Source organism: Chelonia mydas, chromosome 7, assembly GCF_015237465.2.
Source record: "Chelonia mydas isolate rCheMyd1 chromosome 7, rCheMyd1.pri.v2, whole genome shotgun sequence".
In the NCBI taxonomy this organism is placed as follows: domain Eukaryota; kingdom Metazoa; phylum Chordata; order Testudines; family Cheloniidae; genus Chelonia; species Chelonia mydas.
Genome location: NC_057853.1, coordinates 94,983,320 through 95,009,179, shown reverse-complemented (window position 1 = coordinate 95,009,179; position 25,860 = coordinate 94,983,320). Strand labels below are relative to the sequence as shown.

The 25,860-nt window shown below is 40.9% G+C and overlaps 1 protein-coding gene across 5 annotated transcripts in view; it reads right to left on the bottom strand.

Annotated features, from left to right (window-relative positions):
• Window positions 1-25,860, bottom strand: part of CFAP46 (cilia and flagella associated protein 46) — a 142,795-nt gene that overhangs the window by 102,946 nt on the left and 13,989 nt on the right. For all 5 annotated transcript variants that reach the window (XM_043551765.1, XM_043551768.1, XM_043551769.1 and 2 more), the window contains exons 7-13: window positions 21,038-21,161; window positions 18,818-18,912; window positions 17,335-17,445; window positions 16,120-16,219; window positions 13,211-13,309; window positions 9,747-9,937; window positions 1,852-2,080 (exon numbers count right to left, since the gene is read on the bottom strand). In XM_043551765.1, the coding sequence (XP_043407700.1) occupies window positions 1,852-2,080; window positions 9,747-9,937; window positions 13,211-13,309; window positions 16,120-16,219; window positions 17,335-17,445; window positions 18,818-18,912; window positions 21,038-21,161 (949 nt within the window). The remainder of the gene's footprint in view (window positions 1-1,851; window positions 2,081-9,746; window positions 9,938-13,210; window positions 13,310-16,119; window positions 16,220-17,334; window positions 17,446-18,817; window positions 18,913-21,037; window positions 21,162-25,860) is intronic.

The window sequence follows — 25,860 nt, the reverse complement described above, 5'->3', positions numbered from 1 at the left end:
TTTTTAATGTATGAACTGTCACTATGATATATTCTCAAAAATAAAATGGTTCAGTTAAAGAAAATTACAAAACAGTTTGGTTATGACCAAATATAATTGAGAATTAATATGCAACATATCAACCAAAAAAACATCAGTGGGCCCATTTCACAGCACATTGTGGAGCAAATGCAAATTAGTTATTCCAAAAACAGGTCTGAGGATGCAACCTGAGGAAATCCCTTCATGCAAATGATGCAGGTTGGTGGTCTGCAGGAATCGGAGAGTCATGGCTTGCCAGGGGCGAGCAGATGTTTAGGATAGTATGGTCCTTCAGGAAACCTGTATAATTTCAGCCAGAAATCCTCGTGTTTTAACATTAAATTATTATTTTCAGCTTCTGTTCCACATGTGAGGAGTAACTGTGCACATCCGTACACTAAGGGACCAGTAGCAACATACACAGGTGATCTTTGTAGTCTTTAAAGACTACATACATGTATCCATCCCACGCTGATTTGGACCTTCAGATCGAAAGGAAACTCTCAGCTTTCATCTACAAAGCATGTTTCTAGGCTTCTTCCTTGTGAAGCTAGCCTTAAAATTGTAACCCTATATAAACTGGTTGCTAGAGTTGGAAGCTTGTCACTGGCTTGTCCTAAAGATCACATTCATAGCCTAACTGTAACTGCCCAGCACTAACCTCTAGGTTCTATGACAACCATGGCCAAGGATCTCTGAATTTCTGTGAAGACTCCAAATCCGTTTGTAGTTGCAGGAAGCAATGCCTCCAAGGTTGACAGTGCAAAGGCTGCTGCAAGTTTCCTCCCAGCCAACCTGCAGCTGAGCAAGCTAGTATGATCCGTGATCACTATCAGCGGCAGTTCAGTAAAATGAAAAGCAACACAGGCTAATGGATGAAGCAATATACTCCTGTCTTCTATCCACAACTTTGACATTGATTCTCACTTAAGTTCTCTGTGTCTTCATTTCTCCAATTGTAAAACTGAGGTAATAATTACCTGGCCCACAGGAGGTGGTGGTTGTTAGGCAGATGATCTTTGTAAAACAGAATATAAGTGCTAAAATTCACACAAAATCCACACAAAACCTCTAGGGGCTAGGTTCTAAATGCACAGGCCTTCAGTTTATTTAGACACCTGACCCCTGAAATACAATTTTAAAAGTTGACAACTATGTAGACACCCAACCATAAGCTGCTGAGCTCCACTTTTGCAGCACAAAGATATAAATGGGGAAGAACCTTAATATTCTTAATATTTATATGCTTTTGTTGGTGCCTAAAACACCAGATTATTTGGGGACTATCACAGCTGAATTATCTGAGATGGTATCAGAGAAGTTGCTGGAGTCCTGAAACTATGCTATAGTGGTTCAAATCATACCTAAAATACAGCAGTCCACCAACGCTGACAATTGTATGCCAACACAGAGGGATCTGAAATGCAGCATTCCTTAATGTACTTTCCTATCTCCTTTATTGTACATGAGTGTTCTTAGTGTATACATGGGATGGAATATTATCGGTATGCCGATACACAAGTTTATTTTCCCCATAAACCCTGCTAGTTCAGTCTCTTCCTACATGGGTGTATGGACGATATTGCCATCTGGATGCATCAGAACTGCTGCCCTCTCCTTTGAATACTGTCAGTAAAGATTAACATTAACAGTTATTTATTAAATAATTTTGCAAGAAATTACTCAAAAGGCTAAAACTTAATTATCTTAGAAATCTTGGATCTGAATATACACAACTCTTAGAATAGAATTATAAATGAATATTTCTTTTGGAGAAGTTTAATAAGCAAACTTTTTGTTTCTACAAATGAAATTGTTCTTTATTATTACCTGTTCAATCATTATAATTGCTTGATCCTCTAGGCGCTCAGGGGACTTGTACAACATAGTGCATAAATGAAGACGATGAAAAGCCATTTTAAGATGTTCCTGGTATTGCCCATTGTTATCTAGATATATAGCCTTCTGAAAATGTTCCATGGCAGCCTCTATTCTATCTTCATCTTCTTCAATACGAGCAATTTCCATATGAACTTGGCAACGTAGCAAAATCAACAAGCTAGGAAATTGGACAATTTTATAGGTAAACTGTTAAAACAGTAAGAGACAAAGCTGTCTAGACTTAAAATTATAAAAAATGCGGCTGAAATATGAATAATGTATGTAACAAGATTCCATCACTCAACTTATCTGTTCCTTGCATGTTTTCTGTGTCATATCATCATACTGAAGTGACTAACATAACCATTTACTACATTTTGCTTTCCTTAGCCCTGAGGAGCCAACACAGCCAAGAAAGAACCGTATAATCTTGCTGTTGAGTTGTTTCTTGTGTATCACTGATAGAGTTGTTCAAAAAGAGCCTGATTTTCAGTAGTTCCTATTTAGGCACTTAAATGACATGACCATATTTTCAAAAGTGCCCTGTAGACATACCCTGTGTGACTACGCAGTTACTTAAAGTTAAGCATGTCATTAAGCACCTTCCTGAATCAGGGATGGGACAAGACACCTCTAAGGAAAACGTCACAACTACTACAAAAAACGGTGCTGGCAATACAATACATGGCACCCCTCCTTTTGACTAATGAATCAATACCCCAATGTGGTGTTAGAGGACACTAGGCTGCAGGAAGTGCTGTCTTTTGTCTGAGATGTAATAGTCAAGCTCTCACTTCTTGGAAGAAACAGTTACTAACCTTCATATAACTGTTGTTCGAGATGGGTTGCACATGTCCATTTCACTATAGGTGTGTGTGCGCCCAGCACACAGTTGTTGTAGACTTTCTTCCCTCAGCAGTACTTGTTGGGATGCAGTGAGCTCTCTGCTACCTCATGCTACTCTACATAGGTATAAAGAGCGGAGTGCCCCCCACCCCCGACCCTCCTCAGTTCCTTCTTACCAGATAGACTTTGATATGGTCCTTCAGGAAACCATATCAAACCGGTGTCATGGAATAGAGGGTGAGTCACGGACATACAACACATTTCAAAGAACAACTTACAAGAGGTTTAACCATTTTTTCTTTGAGTGACTGCACATGTCCATTCTTTTGCAGATGAATCGCAAGCAGTTCAAACAGGGGTTGCGCTTGGTGTCTACTTGAACAAAGATTGGAGAACCACACAACTAATCTGGTATCGTCCTTGGTTTGCTGAGAGATGGCACAGTGAGAGGCAAATGTATGGCCTGTCAACCAAGTTGCCACCTTGCAGACGTCCAAGATGGGCACATGAGAGAGAAAGGCTGCAGAAGCTGCAAGAGACTTGGTTGCACCAGCTAATATTCTACTTGGGGGAGTCACATTAGCCAATTGGCAGTGTAAACAAGCTGGAGCAAGCAGAAATCCAAGATGAGTTTCTTTGGGAGGACACTAGACTGCCCTTTATTCTGACTGCAACTCAATAAAAACAGCTGCAAGATTGAGCTAAATTACTTAGTTTGATCAATGTAAAATGCCAGAGCTCTTTGAACGTCCGAAGTGTAGAGCTTTTCCTCATCTTTATGGTTTTGAGGCTTTGGAAAGAAATTAGGTAATAAAATTGCTTGAGAAATATGAATATTGGAAACCACCTTAGAAAGGAACTTCAGGTGACGGTGAAAGTAAACTTTGTCTTTATAGACAACAGTGTAAGTAAGTTCAGATATCAGAGCCAATAACTTCCCAACTCTCTTTGCTGAAGTAATGGCTAACAAAAAGGCCACTTTCATTGACAACGGCAATCAGGATGCCAGCAGCTCAAAGCGGGGGAAGGGGGGGGAAGGAACCCATCAGTTTTGCTAGTGTAGGTATAAGTCCCACAGGGGAATAAGGTCCTCTACCTGTGGGTAAAACCTGTCCAGACCCTTTAAACACCTGACAGACATTGGGCTGGAAAAAATAGAGAGGTTACCCATAGAAGGACAGACAGCCAAGATAGCCACTAGGTGACCCATGATGGAACTAAAACTTGTTGTTTCAGGAACAAAAGATAGTCCAAGACATAATGGATGGGAGCCCACACTGGGGAAACACTCTTCTGTAGGGACTAGATGGAGAATCTTTTTCATTTTGTCAGGTAAATATGCCTAATCAAAGGCTTTCTGCTATTTCTGCTGCTGTCCTAAGCAACTGCTTTCCAAAGGCATCAGCCATGAAGCATGTACACTGTCAGTTGGAGGACAAAGAGGTTGAGATGGAGGAAGTGTCCATGTCCGAGAAGATCACATCTGAATCAAGTGGGAGAGATTGTGGAGGTCTGACTGATAGGGCCAGGAACACCGAGAATCTGAGTTGATGGAGCAATGCTGAGGTGAACATGGTCTTGTTTGACTTTGAACAAGACTCTGGGTAGGAGTGGAATCGGAGTGAAGGCATGCAATAGGTTGTACAAACAGGGTAGCAGTAAGGCATCAGTCAAAAAACCCAGGCTCTGACTCACTTGGGAAAAAAACTGACAGCAATTTCTGTTGGCCTTTGTTGTAAACAGGTTCACTTGGGGAATTCCCTACAACTGGATGATGGAACTGACCATGTCCAGGTAAAGTGACCAATCATGGTGAAAGTCCTGCTCAACTGATCTGCCAGTGTATTCTGCACTCCTGAAAGGTAAGCAGTTCTCAGGTGGATGGAGTTCATTATGCAAAACTCCCATATCAGAATCACCTCTCGGCACAATCGAGTGGACCAACTTCCTCCTGGGCTGTTTACATAAAACATGGCTGCCATATTGTCTGTTAGCACCAGCAGATTCCTTCCTTCATTGTGTGGAAGGAAGACCAAGCAAGCTAGATGGACAGCCCTCAATTCCCTGACATTTACATGCATTTTCAAGTCTTGTGCCAATCAAAGACCTTACGTTTGTAGGAATCCAGGATGAGCTCCTCAACCCAGAGCTGAAGTGTCTGTAACTAAAGTGAGAGCCGGATGCAGTGGAGCAAAGGGGAACCTCACACAAACTTGTAAGGAGTCCAGGGAGTATAAAATGTGTACTGGTATCTGAACCACCATGTTTAAATGATGACAAACCAGTGAATACACTGACACTAGCCACCCCATAAGTTTTCTGAGATATTAGCCTGGCGTGCTGCACTACATAAAAGTACACTACCATGTGCCACAGGAGTCTGAGGCAGTTTCACACTCTGCCTTTAGGTCTAGAGCAGTAAACTAGAATCTCAAATGCGGAAGGAAGGTGTCGGCCTTCGTTGAGTCCAGGACTGCTCTAATTAATTCTATATTCTGTACAGTATTCAGAATCAATTTGTAGAAGTTGACTAGCCACCCCAGTGCATTGAAGTTGGACAGGATAATGGATACACTAAATGATACCTGAGACTTGGACCAGTCTCTCACCAGCCAGTCATCCAGGTACCATAGAATATCAGGGTTGGAAGGGACCTCAGGAGGTCATCTAGTCCAACCCCCTGCTCAAAGCAGGACCAATCCCCAATTTTTGCCCCAGATCCCTAAATGACCTCCTCAAGGATTGAACTCACGACCCTGGGTTTAGCAGGCCAATGCTCAAACCACTGAGCTATCCCTCCCCACCAAAGGGACCACATGGACTCCTGACCTTTATAGGAACCTTTCCAGTGCCATGCATTTCATGAAAACGCAAGGAGCTGTTGACAGGCCAAAGAGTAGCACTATGAATTGGTAGTGAGATCTGCTCACTACGAACTTGAGGAACCTCGAGCTGCTCTGATGGGCTGCCATGTAGAAGTGTGTGTCTTTTAAACCAAGCGTAGCATACCAATCCCTGGGTAAAGGGAAGGAATAATTGAAGCCAGAATGACCATCCAGAATTGTATTTTCTTCAGAAATTTGTTTAGCTCTCTTAGATCTAAATAGGGTCTAAGCCCCCCTTTCAGAACAAGGATGTAATGGGAAATAAACCCCTTCCTCTGAGCAATGTGGGAACTTCCTCAGTGGCTCCTACATGATGGAGAGATTGCATCTCCTTCAGTAGGAGATGTTGTGAGAGTGGTTCCTGAAGAGGAATGGGGAAGTGGGCCCAAGCCCTTAGGAAGTGGGATAAATGATTGGCAAATAGAGAGAAAGGAGAGGATGGTACTTTAGGGACTAGGAGGCTATCCTCGACCAACATGCTTGTTGGCTTGTTTAGAAGAGCCAGTTCGTCTAGGTGAACAGACCGCTGCAGAAGAGGAGGGAAGTGGTGGATTCCTCTTGTGACTTCTGCGCCTCTTTCTGGACAGGTCTTGGATACAAGGCATAAAAGACAGATATCGGTGGAGTTGCTGTGGGCAAAATTGATTTCTTTTTGTCACCAGTGTGTAGATACCAAGAGACTTAAGCATCACTCTTGAATCCTTGAGGCTATGGATCTATTGTCCATTTTCTCTGAAAAGAGTGAAGGACTCTCAAATGGGAAGTCTTGAATAGTTTTCTGCACCTTGGAGGGAGAGCGGACACTGCAATCATGAACACTGCTGCACAGTGATGGCAGAAGTCATGGCCCATGCTGCAAACTCAGCTCCATCTAGACAGGTCTATAGAACCTTTCTGGCAATGAATTCGCCCTCATCCACTATCACAGTGAATTCTTGTTTCACCTTGTCAGGCAGCCTGTCTTTAAACTTTAAAATATTATCCCAGAGGCTAAAATCTGTAACAATGCAGCAGAGCCTGCTAGTTCACAATTCTAAGCTGTAAACCTCCTGTGGAATAAAGCTTCCTTCGAAATAGGTCCAATGTGTTTCCCTCTTTCCCTTTCAGAATTGAAACCTGGTGCCCTGTCTCTCTTTCTCATTAGCAGCCATGACAACCAGGATGCCGAGAGGAGGATGGTTATACACATGATCAAACCCACATGAGGACATACAGGATCTCCTCTCCACCCTTTTAGCTGTAGCGAGAAGGGAAGGATGGGGTCTGTCAAAACGTCCTAATGGGTTCAAGGAAAACCTCATTAATAGGGAGAACCATAGGCGCCTTCCTCTGTAGATGGGGAACAGGTCACTTGCTGGAGGATTCTCTGCACCTTGAAGTCTTTAAAACACGATTTGAGGACTTCAATAGCTCAGACATAGGTCAGAGGTTTATTGCAGGAGTGGGTGGGTGAGATTCTGTGGCCTGCATTGTGCAGGAGGTCAGACTAGATGATCATAATGGTCCCTTCTGACCTTAATATCTATGAGTCTATGAACTTCTTCTGGCACCAGTGGGTGCTCAACCCCTCTCTGGTCCCGCCCCTGCCCCAACTCCACCCCCTCCCTGCCCCTATTTGACTCCTTCCCCAAATCCCCACCCCGGCACTTCCTCCTCCCCTGAGTGCGCGACATTCCCGCTCCTCCCCCCTCCCTCTCAGAGCTTGCTACAGGTGTTTGGTCGCGGCAAGAGCTGGGAAGGAGGGAGAAGCAGAGATGCAGCGCTCAGGGGAGGAGGCGGAGGTGGAGGTGAGGCGGGGTGAGGAGCTTAGCTGCCGGTGGGTGCAGAGCATCCACTAATTTTTCCCCGTGGGTGCTCCAGCCCCGGAGCACCCATGGAGTTGGCACCTATGGGAGAACTACTGTAGAGGGACCCTCTAAGGCCAAAATGTCCACCTGTGTGTGTGTGACTTTTCCTGGACCTCCTTCAGCTGGATATCAAGATCCGCAGCCATCCTCTTCAACAACTCCTGATAAGCTCCGTAGTCAACAGAGGGAGAAAAACAGACTCTGCTACTACCGCCTCATCTGGCGATGAAGAGAAGGCCAAAGGCTGTTGAGGTATAGCCTCCTCTGACTCCTCTGCAGATCCTGAGAAGGAATTTCCTCGTGTACAGTACCGGGTCCAATACCAGAGGTGCACAGCTGGTGTCCCTAGTGCAGATGCTCCTGATGCCTAGTCTAAGATGCAGAGTGTGAAGGATGCAGGGATGACCTACATTGCAGAGGAAAACCCCAAAGGTTCCAGAAAGCCACTGATATGACATTGGGACCCAATTATGCTCAAGTCATTCATGCTTGTGAGGTGGGCAATATTGATGCTCTGGGTAGAACCAGGATGGGTAGGCATTCACTGAGGGCTGCTGTTGTGACACGTAAGAGTTGATCTATGAATCAGATAAAGACTCTGCTTCCTCTGACTAAGAAGGGACAAATCCTGTCAAAGAGCCTCAGCCAGAGCCTGGAGATGGAAGTGCCAGTGAAATCATGGTCGGTTTCCCTCTAGTTGGTACCAATCTGAAAGGCACATTAACTGAAGACTCTGATGGTACCACATGGTGAGCCAGAGTGGAGTACGAGCAGTAGACTTTGGTACCTTATACACTAGTACCAGGTGGGAGTCCGAAGCAGCCAGGGAAACCAGTACTGACAAGTCTATGAACTTCCCACCTGCAGCATACGCCTCAGGAGTAGATGGCACCACGAAAGACTCTTGTTCCTGCAGTACCAAAGGTTGGGCTGACAATGATGAGATAGACACTTCAGGTGTCAGTCTTGATGGGCCTGTCCTAGGCTTTCAGGATAACAACATGCCTGGACTCCAGGACTGTCCCTTGGAGCGCTTCTTCTTTGAGTGCAGCTCCATGCCCTTGCCTGCACCCAACATCTGTGGTGAGGATCTTGAACTCTCCAGTAACAAATCCTTAGTAGTCTTACAGCATTTCTTCTTTGGTACTGGTGATGAAGGACTTGTCTCTTGACTCAGCCAAACCAGGAGAGTATGCCTAATAGATGCAGACCTGTTTGGTGCCTGCTTTGAGCAGGAAGCTCCAATGGTGATCAGCACACGGACTCCATTAAGTGAAACTTGAGTCTGGCAGCCCTGTCTTTCTTAGAACAGGGCTTAAAACTCTGAAAAATATCCCCCAGGCACTTAAGACAGTTGGCATGAGGTCACTCACAGGCACTGATTTTCTGCAAGAGCAACAAGACTTGCAATCTGGAGACTGAGGCATGACCCCGATACCAGTCCCGATATCCAGGCAAAAACCAGAGAGTCCAAACTATCAAAAACTAAAACTTAACTCTAACCTTAAAACTATGAAAAACCTTCAGACTACTCTAGAATTATAATAAACAGATACTATGAGGGAAAGACTTGAAAAGGCAAGAAACACCACCTCTAACAACTGCCATGAGCGGTAAGAAGGAACTGATGGGTGGGTGCGGGCCACTCCACCCGTTCTACCTGTGCATAGTAGCACAAGGCAGCAGTTGTGCTCACTTCACCCCGACAGGTGCCATAGACGGAAGAAAGTCTCCAACAACTGTGAGCTGGTGCACACACCCCTATGGTGGAATAGACATGTGCAATCAATCAAATTATTATATATTGTGCAGTATTTTTCCCAAATGCAGGGATGTTCTTGTCAGAATCCAGGCCATATTCCAACATATTTTATCACATTATGATGACACAATTTCCACATATAATTTCAATTGGATACATTATTCCTCACTTCCTGTCCTAAACTGCAGTGTTTCTGTATACCATTAATCATTTGTGATATTTCATTTGAGAGAAGGCTGCATTTTAGTGATAGATAGGGTGAGATACAGATTATCCAGATATTAATTTATTATAATCTGTTGGGAAATTTTTCAGAGATGTTTGAGATCTACATAAGGGAAGGCTACAATAGGAATGCAATATTATTTAAGTGTCCTGTTTAAATATTATTTTTACCCACCTTTTACTGATGCCCATAATTACCTTTTGGTCTTTACATTAGCTTTCAAATGACCACTATTTTCCAAAGTAACAAATAACAACGTACATAGCATAGTAACTTACCTGTCAATCTTTTCTAAGCTATCAGCAACAGATATTAATGGTTTTCGTACATGTTGATGCAAATTGTGTTGTAGCAGTGGAAGGCAAAGATTCCACTGCGTAGCACAAACCACCTGAATAACATTAGGGTCTCCCAGTCGAACTGCATGTTGCAACGCTTGTTCAAGTCTTCTTATCACTTTCAGCTGAGTCTGTAAATAAAAATTTACTTCACACTGATTACATATACATATAATACAAATGATTTGCTAAATATTACTGTAAAACTGCAATTTTAGGTTCTTTCCAACAGAAAACACCCTCTGTAGTTTCTGATTTATGAAACTTTCACAGACCTCAAGTGTACCCCATATTTCATGCACAGTACATGAATTCTTTTTTTTTTTTTAAAGTCTCATTTTGACTGCTAAAGAATGTCATTTTAGGTACTCTATAATGTTACAGCTACTGCCACGCTCAGCCAAGAGCCTGTCTATCCCTATTGCCTATGATAGCAGAAATCCATGATTGTGGATTATTTGTGAATTCTGAGGATTTAGTAAATTCATCAGATGCTGAGGTTCTAACATGGGGTAGAAAGAAGAGAAGAAACATTATAAGTGGGATTTTCCAAAAGAATCAGTCTTGGCTTAACTCTGCTCCATTCAAATCAATGGCAAAACTCCCATTGACTTCAATGTGAAGCCAACACAGAGCTCTTTGAAAATCCTAGCCTACATAAATAGGGCTCTACAGCAGAAATTTACAAATTCATAGCTTTCAGTTGAGTTTTAACACAGTAAAAACTAAAAAGAAATTTAGTAATATGCATTTGTTTTATGGATACTTCTTAAATATATCTAAATTTCTATTACATTTATTCAAATGATAATAGCACTGATATATCTTTTTCTAATTATTCAAAAATTGAAATAAGTGACTGATATTTTAGGTTCCAAACATGTGAACACTTCTATTCAGAAGCAACTTTACTCACGTGACTAGTCCCATTGAACTCAATGTGACTACCTATGGGAGTAAAGTTACTCCTTCATGCACGTATTTGCAAAATCTGGCCCTCAATGTGTGTGACATTGCACTCCATATGTTTATGTAAATATGCTTAGGAGTGTGAATATAAAGTAACTGGAATATGGTTTATGCAAAAGGTCTCTTGTAAGGTATCATTACAAAGCTTATGATCTACTAAGTGTGGTCATCCTATTTGTATAAATGTATCATTCTTGTATCTGAAACTAGCAATATGAAATATAACTCTGAGGTCCTACTGTAATTATGCAAAGTGTGGACCATTAACGGTGGCTTAGGATCTTGATGGCTCCCATTAACTAGAACAATTGGTTGTAAATGGCTGTTTACTTGTAAATCTGCCTGTGTTCCTGTGAGTCAGGCCTGAGAGAATGGAGGCTTGGGGTCTTACAGTGACGTGTGATCATGTCACCTGAACTGGAATCCATCTTAAACCTGGTGCTTTTCCATTTAGAAGGAGGGGTGGGAATCCAGAGAGACAAAAGATTCCCGCCTTGTGCTAAAGCTATAAAAGGGGGTGGAACAGAACAAAGGGGGCTGCAGTCATAAGAAAACCCCTAGTTACCACCTGAGCTGGAACTAACAAGAACTGTACCAGGGGAAAGGATTGGGCCCAGACTAAGGAGGAGTCTAGTGCGTGAAAGAAGCTTATTGGAACATCCCTGAAGGTGAGATTTACCTGTATTCAGTTTCTTAAATGTATTAGGCTTAGACTTGCGTGTTTTATTTTATTTTGCTTGGTAACTTACTTTGTTCTGTCTGTTATTACTTGAAACCACTTAAATCCTACTTTTTATACTTAATAAAATCACGTTTGTTTATTAATTAACCCAGAGTAAGTGATTAATACCTGGGGGAGCAAACAGCTGTGCATATCTCTCTATCAGTGTTATAAAGGGCGGACAATTTATGAGTTTACCCTGTATAAGTTTTATATCGAGTAAAACAGATTTATTTGGGGTTTGGATCCCACTGGGAAGTGGCTGTCTGGGTGCTGGAGATAGGTGACTTGCTGAGCAGTTTTTGGTTGAAGTCTGCTGCTTTGCGGGCGTAGACCAGACCTGGGTCTGTGTTGCAGCAGACTAGTGTGTCTGGCTCAACAAGGCAGGGTTCTGGAGTCCCAAACTGACAGGGAAAACGGGCTCAGAGGTAATTCCAGCACGTCAGAAGACAATCCCAAGGAGGTCTCTCTGACCGAACCCATCACAATTTGTATGCAAATAGTTTCCCTCGATATGATGCAAAATATGAGTATGACACAGCATTCCTTTGTCCCCTTTTTTCCATTGACTGCACACCTTTAAGCTGGGGGAATTTGGCTGGCTGGCTGAATGAAGGGAACAGTGCTTTATGGGAGGCGAGGGAGAGGTCAAACTGCTGCAGAAGGGGCCAGCATGGTGTCACTGACTCATCTCCTGAGAACTGGGTGGACATAAGGGCTTAAAAGGAAAGGCTGTGTGGTGAAGCCCCCTTTTACATGGAGCAGGTGGAGGCAGCACCCACCCTTCTTCCCCTTTAGGTGGTGAAGTACCAGGTTTGGTCTAGACCTGCTGTAGGCACTGCACTAGCAGACTCATTTTAGGGGGGCTGGGAAGGAATTTTTTCCTTATCACCAAATTGGCATAGGTGGAGTTGGGGTTTTCTTGCCTTCCCCACAGTGGCTTCAGGGAGAGCTTTGTTGATGTGTGGCACGAAGGGAGTTAGGCTATGTGTCGCAACTCATTATGTAAGTGTGGGGCAGATATCCAGTGCAGGTATTCCTTAGGGAACGTGTACAGTGACCAGATAAATGGCTTGGTAAAAGACTTTAAAAGGAGATGTTGGTTAAATGAATGGAATGGGAATAGAGAGGAGCTGGGGTTCCTATGAATGGTACAGCAGGGAGCCAAACCGCCTTTCTTAAAGCCCACCTTAAACCCTCCTACAAGGGGGGTGGATAGTAAGGTGCCAGCAATGGGTTGGCTAGGAGACCTGGATGGAAAAAGAGAGAGTGGCTGATGGAAGCCCCCTGGGAAGTTACTGAATAAACATGGGGTTACCACCACTGTACACTTTTATCTGCCAGGTAGTTCCAGACATCTAATAGAGCTGCAGCATGATTAAAACCATATCAAATGTCTCCTATCCTTCTTTTGGTATAGCCAGACAATTTGGTTCCTTCTTGTGGAACAACATGATATGGCCCTGTTCTACTGAATTGTTGATATGATGGTAGAACAGAGGATTCTATTTATTTCACTCAATGTTCTTTTGTTCAGGCCCATTAGAAAGATAATATATTAAAATTAATGGATATAATTGAAAATGATCTGGGTTTTTTTTTTTACAAAGTTGCATGAGATTGAGACACACAGTTAATGTGCAACTTTTGAAAATTTAACAGAAAGTTAATGTTCACCTTCTTCATAGAAATTAGTGCTAATTAAAGAACATACCTCAACAACACCTTTAGTATAAGTTGCAATTTTAGTGCCAAGTTTATGGACTTCATATTCACATTCCAGACATTCTATTTCAATCAGTTTTCCTGGCGCCTATAAAATATGAATATATAAAATATATTTGTAAAATTAATTACAAGTATAGTGATTTAGACCCCAACCTTACAAACAGATGTGCTAGTGAAGTCCACCCCACCTCCCCATTCATATACATAGCAGACTTTGGGAGAAACTGGCACAGGAGATGGACATGCCAGTACAAAGGGAATTCTCAAGTGTCTATCTCCAGTGATGTAAGGTTCACAAAGAGGATTTGGAAGGTAGGAGATTTCAACCCATTATATTTGCGAAGTATAGTAGAAAAGGCAAATGGAACACCAAAGATTTTGTGTTGATTGAAAAGGACAGGTACCTTTAATTCTTTTTCCATTAGTTTACGTCTTTGGTTTTATTTTGAAAACTTTTGTTTTCCTAGCTTTATGGTTTTACTTTGACAGTTTAAATTAAATCTTTTAACTGATAACCCTGTTCTATTACATCTAAAACATGCAATTCTCAAGAGCAAGACAAAAGAGTCAAGAATGATGGTTGATTGCTTCTGAGCTGGTACTGGACAAAATTATCTGATTTTACATGCTGGATGGGATCCAATACTATTGTTGATATTTGATGCAGATGTTTGCTTCTGAAAGGTGCAAAATTAAAATCTATATGAAAAAATTATTCCAATAGGTCTCTCAATAGTACAGCAGGTCAAGAATTTTCTGACAAAACAGAATTTCAACAGAAAATGCTGATTCATCAAAAATAAACTGTTTAGCAGAAATTTCTCTGATTCAACAAACTTTCGTCTGATCTCAGTTTCCCCCCCAGTGCTCACTAGCTCATTGCCCCTCTCCACCAAGCACACTTTACTCCCCAGCTCCAAGTCTCCTTGCCCAACCAGGATCAGTCTTCACACACTAGGCTCCTGCTCCCAGTATACTCCCCCAGTCCATCCCCACAATCCTCTAGGTCCAACACTTGTCCCCTCTGCATTTGAATCAGATGCTTTCCTCCACACTGCCTGAGTGACAGAAAGCGTCTCACTGAAAGCATAGATGATCAGGCTCCCTGCTCTCAGATCTAGTGATCAGCCCCATCCTGGCACAGAGTAGCCAGAAGCAGCCAGTACCAGGAAAGTGCAGGTTTGCCCCATATCCCTGGGCTGCAGTATACTCAGTCACTCTGTGGAGATGGTTCATTCCACAGCCAGCTAACATGCTGGAGCTATGAAGGGCAGAAGCATGCTCAGTCACTTTGTAGGGGATAGTGCATGCACAATTTAGTCAGCACTAGGAGCTGTGAGAAGCTCAAGCATGCTCAGTGAGGATGGAATCTTTGGCGATTTTGGGTGAGCCATGATTTTTCAAAGTCTTATAACTTGGCCACATTTTGGCAGATTTTCTTGGGGCAGTAAAAAGACACATCACTGACAGCACCCCCTGTTGCCAAATTTCAAGCCCCATCACCGACAGCTCCCCCTGTTGCAAAATTTCAAGCCCATATTCCAAAGCATGGAGGGGTGCAATAGTTCTCCAAATTTTATTTTTCCCTACCCTCATTCTTGGAAACGGCTAAACCATTTTGGTTGAAATTAAAAAAACAAAAAACAAAACAAAACAAAACACAATACCAAAAAACAATCAGCCTGAGGTAGACAGCTAACGTGGAAAATATCAGCCTCAGCAGTTAAAGTTTGGTAAAGTTACAAGCAACTGAAAATAGGGGTTTACAATGGAAATCACCAGGCAACCGTAATCATATTGGTTCAGAGGGACACAGTTTTTGAATCTGTAAATCCCCCTCTTGCCCCACGGGAACAGCAGCTCTTCCACACACTATAATGCCTGAGAACTTTAGGGCTCCCTGTGTGCAGTGGTAGACAATAAGGGGACAGAAAGAATAAACAAGAGAGTCCCCTTCAGCCAGTCTGGAAGTGAGAGTGGACAGGGACAAACACCCACCCAGACCAACAGTTATAGTGAGAGCATACAGGACAAGTACACAATACTCCGCTCCAATCCCCTAGGTATATGCTTTGTTTGCCACCATAATCTAATTACTACAAAATAAGAATAATTAAAACAATAAAATGTCAGGAGAAGAGGCTTGGGGAAGGAGCAGGACTCAACCCCTCAAATCCAGCAATGGGAGGGGATAGCAAGAACAGCTGGTTTCACAGCCTATACAGACTTGTGTGTTCATTGAAAGAACAGCCCTATGACCTCCCAGTACCAAGAAGAGAGAATAACCTGAGGTATGTTTTTGGCAAGCTCCTCTTGAACTGCCCCATACCTTAACCCTAACCAACAGCCTAGCCTTGGCACATATGAATGCCCCACTTCCCTCTCAGCAGGGCTGGAATCCACCTGCTGTATACTGAGGTTGATTACACAATATTTTATTCAAAAAGAGTGCCATGAATATTAAGTAAAATATCACTGCTTTTACAGCTTACATATTGATGGCTGACAGAATCTTCCATGGCTGGGCTGGTTACATCTTTTCTAAAACTGCAGACATCGTTTTGGGAGAGAGATACCTCTCACATGAGGAGTTTTGGAGGTATCCCCAATTAAGACTTTCCACAGGAGACAGTTTCAAAATATAGACAAGAATCTGTATTTAACATTTTATTTAACAAAACTTTTCTTTTAACTATTCTGAGATAAACTCTTTTCCTTAATCGTTCATCTTTTCTCTAATTTAGGGACAGAAAATTTATGCAAGTATCTCCTATTCATATTAATGAGGGTTAATTACATCAGTACCTCAGTGTGAGAATAGGCCTTGATGCATACAGAATTGTTTTGAAGCATAATAACAATAAAGTATTAGACCAGTGTAATCCTAGCATTTACCTTAATCCCAGCTTGCTTCAAATCATGTATGCAATCAAATGCAAGTTGGATACAGTTTAATTTCAAAGAAAGACGAGCCAATTCTAGAAGCAAAGGAATTCTGCAAAAATAATAAAATCATTAAAAGATCATTTGTCTCATCCAATTAACTTGATAAATTCCTTGATTAAGGTGATAAATCTCACTTGGATTTCTCTAAAGTATCTGAATTAATACTGCAGGCCATTGTGATTTAATACTAGCACTATACAGAATCAATACAGCAAACAGTAAATTAATTAAAAGCAGGCTAACTGATCAATACTAAAATGTAACTGTCTATGGGAAATTATCAACCAGTGAGGGTGTTTTAATGGGATCCTGCAGGGATTGGTTCTTAGCCCAACACTATTCCTTATCACCATCTTCACTGATCTGGAAGAAAATATAAAATAATTGCTGACAAAGCTTGCAGATAACACAAAGACAGTCAAGGTGGCAAATAATGAGGTCAAATCATTGATACTGAGTGATCCAGGTCAGTTGGCAAACTTGGTGCAATCAAATGTCATGCATTTTACTACAGCCAAACATAAGGCCATACATCTTGGAACAAAGAATGTATGTTATGCTTACAGGAAGGGGACTGTATTTTAGAAAGCTGTGACCGTAAGGAGGACTGAAAGATAACCTAATTAACATGAACTTCCAGTGCAAATTATGACTAAAAAAGCTAAGGTAGCACTTGGATGGATTAATAGGAAAATATCAAGCATGAAGAGTAAAAAGAAGATATTACCTCTATATAGAACATTGGTGAAACCACTGCTGGAATATTGGATCCAGTGTGGTGTCCGCACTTCAGAAATCATGTTGAAAAATTAGGGAGGGTTCAGAAAAGAGCTGGAATGATTTAGGTCTGGAAAACTGTATTAAATTGAGAGACTAAATTCTATCAGCTCAATCTATTCAGTTTATCAAAGACAAGGTTAAAAGAACATTTAATCATGGTCTATAAGTACCTACACGGGGAGAAGACATTTGATACTACAGGGCTGCTTAATTTAACAAAATGGGACCTTGATCCCTCATTTGAACATCTAAGTACTATTGCAAATAATGATGATGAAGAATAACTACTTTCACAAAGATGAATAGAAATTGTGCCATGGACTTCATGGGATCAGAATCAGGCTCATCATGATCTTTCAGAGGGCGATGACCAATAAAACTTACTTTTCATCAAGAACTGAAATTGAAGAATCCTCGTCATACTGTTTCAAAAATTCAAACACAGTATTCAGACTTGTGGTGGCTTCTCTTGGAAACTCATTTGTATCCAATTGTCTGCAATTATATTAGAAACGGATGGTTATTTAATCAGAAAAATAAATATTTTAAATATTCTTCTGTAACACCCTGTGTACACCTACACTGCAAAAAAACTCCCAAGGCAGCGAGTCTCAGAGCCCAGGTCAACTGACTCGGGCTTGTGTGGCTCACACTGTGAGGCTAAAAATATCAGTGTAGACTTTCAGGCTTTGGCACTGTGTCCTGGGCTCTGAGACCTTCCCTACTCACTTGGTCTCAGAGTCGAAGCCTTAGCCCAAGCTGAATGTCTACACTGACAAATTTAGTCCCACAGTGCAAGCCTTGTGAGCTCAAGTCAATTGACCCAGGCTCTGAGGCTCACTTCTGTGGGTTTTTTTTTTCTCTGTAGATGTATCGTATGTCCCCTAACCACAGTAATGTTTCTACCTCACCATTTAAGTGGAATGTACTGCTGCTTACTGTAATAGAATTATTCAAAATGAAAGTAAACATAGCAACGTGGCAAGAAATAGCTAAGGATTCCCAAGAAACAAGATGCCATATAAGAAAATATCCACATGAACACCATATGATTGGATATCTTGAATAATCTAGATTCAAATGGAATCTGGAAAATGTTTTGAAGCCCAAGCAAGGAGAAAATTTCAGAGTGAGAGAAATGTTAGAGATGGAGAATGAAACTGAACGTATGGGCAAGGAAAAGGGGCTCAAAGAAAAGAGTGCTCAATTCCGCTCTTATTTACATAAGCAGAAGTTATTCCAGAATTACCTCTATCTACATAAGAACAGAATTTGCCCTTAAATGAATGGCTCTTTGGTTTAGAAGTTGGGAAAATTAAGTGTTTAAGTTTTTGGGACCATGGGCTCAGTTCTGTTTGATAGTTGCTAAGAGAAAGCAAGGTCTAGATGCCTGTGTTTTGTTCTTCGTTTTTAAATTTTTAAAAGCTATAGGTGATAATTTCTCCCTTTATGACTTGCCCCCTATATTTAAGATGTGACTTCCACAATTCTCTCTTTCTCTCTCTCCTCATTTAAAATTTATGTACAGTTATCTGTACTCAGCTACATTTATGCAATGATGGCTTTCAGACATCTTTAAATTCCCTCCGTTCTCAGCATAATTTTCACATAATGGCACATTGTCCCAATGGATCATTTCACCTCTTTCCCTTGTGCTAGGTGCTGGGAGAAGGATGGCACTGGATCCATCATGGCTGCTCCACAACACCCAGATTTCTAGGATTCCTTTAGGCAAGAGGATTCCTCTAATGATCAGCTAAGATGGCTTTACAAGCTGCTTTGTGCCAGAACAGGAGCTAGGATCTGGATTTACATATTTATTGTCATAAATCAAAATTCAAAAGGACAGCTGGATTCCAATACTTACGATTTTATTGTTTGAATTTTATAAATGACTGACAAACTGATGGAGCTTTGTATGTCTTCCTCTATCTGGGAAGCGTTCATTAGTTTGTGATGCACCTACAAAAATGGTAACAAAATAATTCACCATTTTAATAAACCACAAAGGAACAGGTCATCAGCTGGTGTAAATTAATGTAGGTTCATTGACTACGTTTTTCCTTCCATAGATTTTAAGGCCAGAAGGGACCATTGTGCTAATCTAGTCTGACCTCCTGCATAACAGGCAAGAATATTTTACCTACTAGGGCTATGCCAATTTACGCCACCTGAGGATTTGGCCCATTAAGTTAAACCTCTACATACTATTAGGATTTGATTTAAAGTACTAACTAAAGCCCTAACAGTCTCCTCCAGTTACTGTGGATGAACACTGTACCACTACTGTCACACACCTGTATACTATTAACCACAGCACACAAATTCATCTGCTCTGATTTACCTTGATTTACTGCCTATTGTACTCACCTTCCACATGCCAACAAACATGACCACCTCAACTTCTCTCACACCTCACCCTGCCCTCTATCCTCCCAACCATCTCACCCTTTGTGAGGAAGGCTCAGCTTCCCACTACCCCTAACAGAATTTTTCGTTATTTTAAAAGCTCTTCCATTCCTGCATTACCTTCCTTCAATCTCTTTATCTCCTTCCTGACCCATCTCCCACTCAAGAATTCTCTATGTTTATCCCCTGCGGAGTATTTTTCCTCATGCAATGTTATTTAAAAGCTAAAAGCTTAAAAGATCCTGGAATCAATTATGCTACTACTAAAGCACTAAAGGGAGTGCAAAGCTTGGTGGCACTGCTGAGACATTCAGTCCAGATGTAATTTTAAAACCATTTTATGTTCATTTTAAGGCCACTGCCAGGCTGATTTTCTCAACAGTGTCTCCAAGCAGCTAACAATGCACAGCCTGGCTTTGCCTCCATTTTACTGCTTCATTAATATCACAATTGCAAGGAGTCCTGCACCCGTTTTAAAGATTTGGGATCCAATCCCCCATTTTGTAATTCCTCACTGAGGTACGAAGTCTTGCCAAACAATAAGGATGTGGAGAGCTCAGAATTATTAACATTAATTAGTGGACATGAGTTGAGATCTCATAGTCTCCTGGTTCACACACAGTGCATCCAATCCTAGGCCAATCAACATTTTGAAGATGAAGAGGATCCATCAGTGGCACACTGAAGTGAGATGCTGGAGAACATGCTTAGGGTAGGTGCAATGGTGATCAATTTTAGCAGCAAGTCTCTAGCAAGCTCTGTTAAGCAGAATGCAGATTGCAAATGACAATTTTTGACAATTTGAGACTTGGCCAAACCTAAATGGATTTTAAGGGAGACCACAAGAGGTACTTCTGTGACCCCATAAACATCCCCTTGCCAAATTTCAGTTCTGTTGCAAACCATGGAAATGTTATAGCTCCCCAAGAAATGTTTTGGATAAATTTGGATAATGGGAAATGTAAGGCACACTTAATAAAGAATTGTCCTATAGACTCATCTTCATTCATTCATTTCCCCGAACACTTTAGCTGTTCTGGAATTTTTGCTTTTTAAAATAGGACTTTCTCATATTTAAATAGTTTAACTTGAGTTACTTTATTTGTGAGCTTAGAAATGTAAACTAAGCTTATTAACATATTGGATGAAGAAGAGTTTATTAACCCAGGTTATGCTTATTAAGTTATTAACATGGAGTCCCCATATATTATTATTAGCAGTAGCTATCCTTATAAAACTGATTTATAAGAATAACCTGGTATAAAACCCCAGTGACATTACCCCAGGGCTGACTTTAGCCTACAACAGCAAAATGAATAATTATGCAAATTATTTTCACTGTTGATATCTGCCTTTGTAATACATCAGTTCTATGTTGCTTTACCTTGCATTATTTGTTATTTCAGTTATACTCAAAGTTCTGAAATTTCTGATAAATGGAAAAGAGAAATTCAATAATAAAATTTACCAGAAAATGCATTCTGGGATATTTTGTGATCCTTATGTTTTGTGATAAACCACTTTTAAAGTGCTGAAATCCTTTATTCATGATGCTGGGAAAACTCTCACTGACTTCATAGGGCATTTTGCTAGTTCTAGAATCAAATTCTGATCCTTAATTTAAATATTACAGATTAGATAGATACAGATATAAATATATAGATATATTTAGAATTACCATTAGCGAAAACATGTGTTGGTATTTATCTGGAACATTATTTTTAACGAATGCAGCCGCTGTAGATGAAAAATCCACTGCTTCTTTAATTTTCGAAGCATCCAAGAAACATTCAAGTAGCTCTCTGCAAGACAAACAAAAATATATTATATTAAACATCTAATAACACTTTTTATTATCTAAAGAAAATTTCAGTTATTTACATTCTATCAGGAGACTTTATAAATTCATACTTCACCCAGAAGAGCTGCATGCTCCCCATTACAGTGCTATAGAGAAGAATGGTACTATAAGGCAATAATTCCCAAACAGGATGTTAAACTACAAACCTCCTAGCTCCAAGCCCTTTCTTCATCTACAATACCCTATAACTTTTATCTTCTATTTAATGCAGCTTTTTCAAAATCACAATTACAAAATTTTCTCACAAGTGACTAGATTTGAAGGTTTTTTGAATACTTTTCAATCAAAGAATTAAACAGAAAAATTCAGAAACTGTGAAATCAAATGAAACATGCTGGTAAAACATTTCAGTGAGCTGTGTTCTCAGATTTCTTTTTCTCTACCTGATGAAAGGATTGGATTCACAAAGCTGTCAAGTCAGATAAATCACTATTCATGCCAGGAGTTGGATGAAGTATACCTGTTGCATTGTCAGTATTTTATCAGGATTTAACAAGTAGAGACCCATTGTTAACTCTTAAATAACGCATTTTAATGTTTCTATCAAATTAAATGTCAAAGATGAAAAGGTTAATGCAAAGAGACTACTACTCCTGCAGGACATACATTTAATATGCATTCACAAGTTTCCCCAACATTCCCCAAAGAGGATATTTTCATATAATGTGATTTATTCATAGCATGGTATTTTTCACAGCCTTTAGCATAACCTTTGGATTTTTTTCTCTGTTGGATTCAACTTTTCATTTCCCCCCCCAGGGTCCACTTTAAAAAAAACCCAAAGAAAACAAAATAGACACTGTAGTGCAATAAAAGATACTATCAGATGTACAAGGGACCATGTTACATAAATGTTATTTTCCCCCCCAGTACTAAAGCAGAAGACTTGGTGGTAAATCTCCCACTGATGTCAATGGTGCAGAATCAGGACCCAAGTAAATGACTGCATAATCAAAATATTTTAAATTGTGTAACAGTTTAAAGACTATAACTAAAGGCCAAATTGTGGTCTGTCTGGTACAGCAACAGAGGGGTACAATGTAAGCATTGTGCAGACTACGCCTCACCTCACACAGGTAAACAGGAAGGGATAGACGGGGGGGAACTGGGAGGAGCTTTAGCGCCACCCCCTCCCTAACATCCCTGCCAGAGTAGCTGTGTCAGCACAGAAGGGAACATATGCTGCACTGAATATATACCTGCATGATTTACTCACTCACTGGAACAGTGGGGAGACCAGGATGGAAATTGTGATTGAGTCATAAATCTCCCTCCTGGGCCACACATGGAGCAATGAAACATCATAGTGTCCCTTACTCTGGGCTTGACTACAAGCCATAAGTGTCTCTACATTAGAAGAAAACTCAGTGGAGCAGCAATTTAATTCAAATTCTCAAAATGAAAAGTTTTCTGATTTTCATCTCAAACTCCGCAACAGAATATACCTCGCTCTTGGGAGAGACCACTTCTTTAAATTCAGTCTTTATTTTTTGCAAGTACAGTGAAAGCACAGTATAGCTTGTCCTACTGTACTGCTGTATTAGCTCATGATAAATGGTGTTTGTATGGTGGGGAGGGGAAGAAATCAAACACTGATTTATTGCTTTCTTTAATATGAAAACTGGAAAAAATATGGGAAAACAGAATGTATTTATCTATAGTATAATTTCCCACAGCCTTGTACTTCTTGCCTCTAGCTGGCTGGAGTTCAATATTCTAATTGCTCTCCAGTTATTCCATTTTTCTTTTACTTCACAAACAAGGAAATTAGGCCTTTACCTAGAAAGGCACTTAACACATGCATAACTTTAAGCCTTTTAGCCTTTACTCTCATTGAAGTCAACGAAATTAATCCTGAGTTTAAAATTATGCATCTGCTTTGCTGGATCAGCACTTTTATGAGGTTGAAAAGATGACAGCTGTTTAGTTGGCCCAGTAGCATGAGGAAGAATTGGTAATTGAACTGAAGGGAATTTTAAATTGAGCTAAATTCAGGGGGAAGGGCAACAAACATTTAAATCAGATCAGAGATATTTTAGAATGGATTTTTTGTTTGTTTTTAAGAACTTGCTTAGGCAGAACCAAGAAATGGTTAAGTTACTTGACTATAGGTCTCCTTACTCCCACACACTTTATATCTAGAGTAGCTATGTTTTCATCTTACCATTATTGTTTTGGCTCCTGCAAATATTGTTTGCCATGTTAGGGCAATTAGGTAGGAAAAAAGAACCACTTTCCAGAAGGAGGAGACCAGTTTTTAAGTGAAAACAGTTTCGTAAAACATACCAGTGGTAGCATGAGTGGAACCCAAGAGTTTTAAAAGAATAGGAAGAAGGCCCCTGAGTCCCTGATGTAGCTTTTTAGCAAATCTTGGAACACTGTGGAAATTCTAAAGAACTGGAAAATTGTGCAAATATTTTAAAAGGGTGTACAGAATGGCCTGGTTAACTATGGGCTGGCAAGGCAGGCATCGATCTCGGGCACAGTTTTGGAAAAGCTGATAAAGGATGCAATCAGTAAATAATTAGAAGACAGTATTATAATTAAAGTTAAACGTGGTTTTATGGAAAATAGGTCTTGTCAACCATTACTGTATCAACCAAATTTGTGATCTCATCAAAAATATCCAGTTTATTTGGCTTCTGTGAGATGTTTGACTTAATACTGTATTCCATTCTAATTAAAATATTAGCTCTACACAAAATCAATGTAGCACATTTTAAATGAATTAAAAACTAGCTAACAGATATCAAAAATTGTAATGAGGAAAATTATAATCCAGTGGGGATACCTCTACTGTCAGAGGCTCATTAATATTCTTTGCCAGGATGGCCTGGAATTCCTTGCAGTGTCTTTGGCTCATATTGCTAAGATCAATTACATTCAAAGAAGGGGGAAAATTCTGAAACAGATTTTAAAAAATTAATTTTGTAGCCTTTTTGGTTAATGCTCAGACCTATTCATTGAAGGTATTTAGGGGACATCAGAGATAAAAAGCTTTTAGTTTCCCTCCCTAAGGAAGGTCCTCAAAGTAGGTAGAATGTCCTCATTTTCTCAATACTGAGCACTCTTAAATCAAGGTTCAGTTATATAAGCGGACTTCTCAGTTTGTGCTTATTGCTCACACCTCTGTGGTGGAGAGGGTGAATAACTGGACAAAAGACCATCGGAAGTGACTATAAGACTCTTTTGCTTTCATCACACTGGCTTTCACTTTTTCCCAAAAAGAGAATTTTACTCCTCAACTTTCTGCTGCACTTCATTATAAATGCCAGAAATATGCAGTCATGAATACTTGTGCACATCTATGCCCAAGGCCTCGCATCGCTACCCATTTGGGGATGGGGGCAGAAGGGACAACTCATTTTCATTCTCTGGGAGATAAGGTTAGATATTTGAGACCTATAGCCATTAGGACTGTCTGGGCTGGAATCAACATATTTGAATGGAAGACCTTACAGAGACAGTGGAAAACCTAATGACCACAGATTAGCACCTTGCTGCAGAGGCAGCTGAACATATGAATATAGCATGGCTGGAGCTGGAGAACAAAAACAAGGTAACAGGCGGCTGTATTAAAACCTGAGCTCTCAAAGACACAGACACATACCCGGAGCCAAAGACAAAGGGACAGAGCAGAGAGGACGAGCCAAGATGGTTTCACCAGCAGCATGCCTTCAGGGAGCCCTTGCATTGGCCAGTCTGATCTCTGTCTTGACCTTACCTCTCTTTGCTAACTTAAGGACTTTCAGAATTTATATAGCAGAGGACTAATAAATGGTTACCTTGTTTTGAAAAGGCTGGCTAGTATTGCTGCAAGTATTTACGGACAGAACAGTGACCAGAAGGAGTAGAGGACAAGTCTCCCATAGGAGTCTGGCTTGGCTGGATTTGCTGCAGGGAACCACAGAGAAAGACAGGGATCACTGGTGCCTAAAGGCCCAGTTTCAGAGCCTTAGAGGCTGAAGACCTGTGTGTGTCCTTGGGGTCTGGCACACTAAAGAGGTCACTCCCAAGGGCCTGGTTAGGTTTTGGTCTATGATCAGGCTGTATAGATCTGTGATACCTGGCAAGTCCGAAAGCAAATAAGCAAACAATTTGTCAGTTTCTGTTGCCATACTGGCTCTTTTTTGGCAGGGATAATCTACATACTTGGCACTTTGTTCCTGTCAGCTTTCATTGGTTTGCAAAGATTAGTAGTGCTGTTCCTTTACTGGCCCTCTGATATACTGGCTCATCCAGACAAGGTATAGTTTGTTTGGAATCAGAAAGCCCAGCTGTGAAGGAAATTCAATAAAGTTATTTGTACACGCATGAAACTAGTGACATTTCAGAGGCTGATGACATTGGCAGAGAGTGCAAAGGGAATGAGTGTGCTCAGGAATAGCCAACCATTCTTCAGTTTTAGAGGTGGTTGGCTAAGGTTTCTGGGTTTGATACTCAGGCCCTGTCCAGGAGATTCCTAGAGTCATGACTGACAGTTGCCAAGACTAGACTGGATAAACTCAGAGTGCATCACCCCAAACCCAAATGAGCTGGGAAGCTAGGTTGCCCATGGGAAAAGGGTTTGCCTTTTTGCAACAGCTGCCATCTGTGGTAGCTATGTCTTACAAGGGCAAGGCACAGTTCAAGCTATGGAA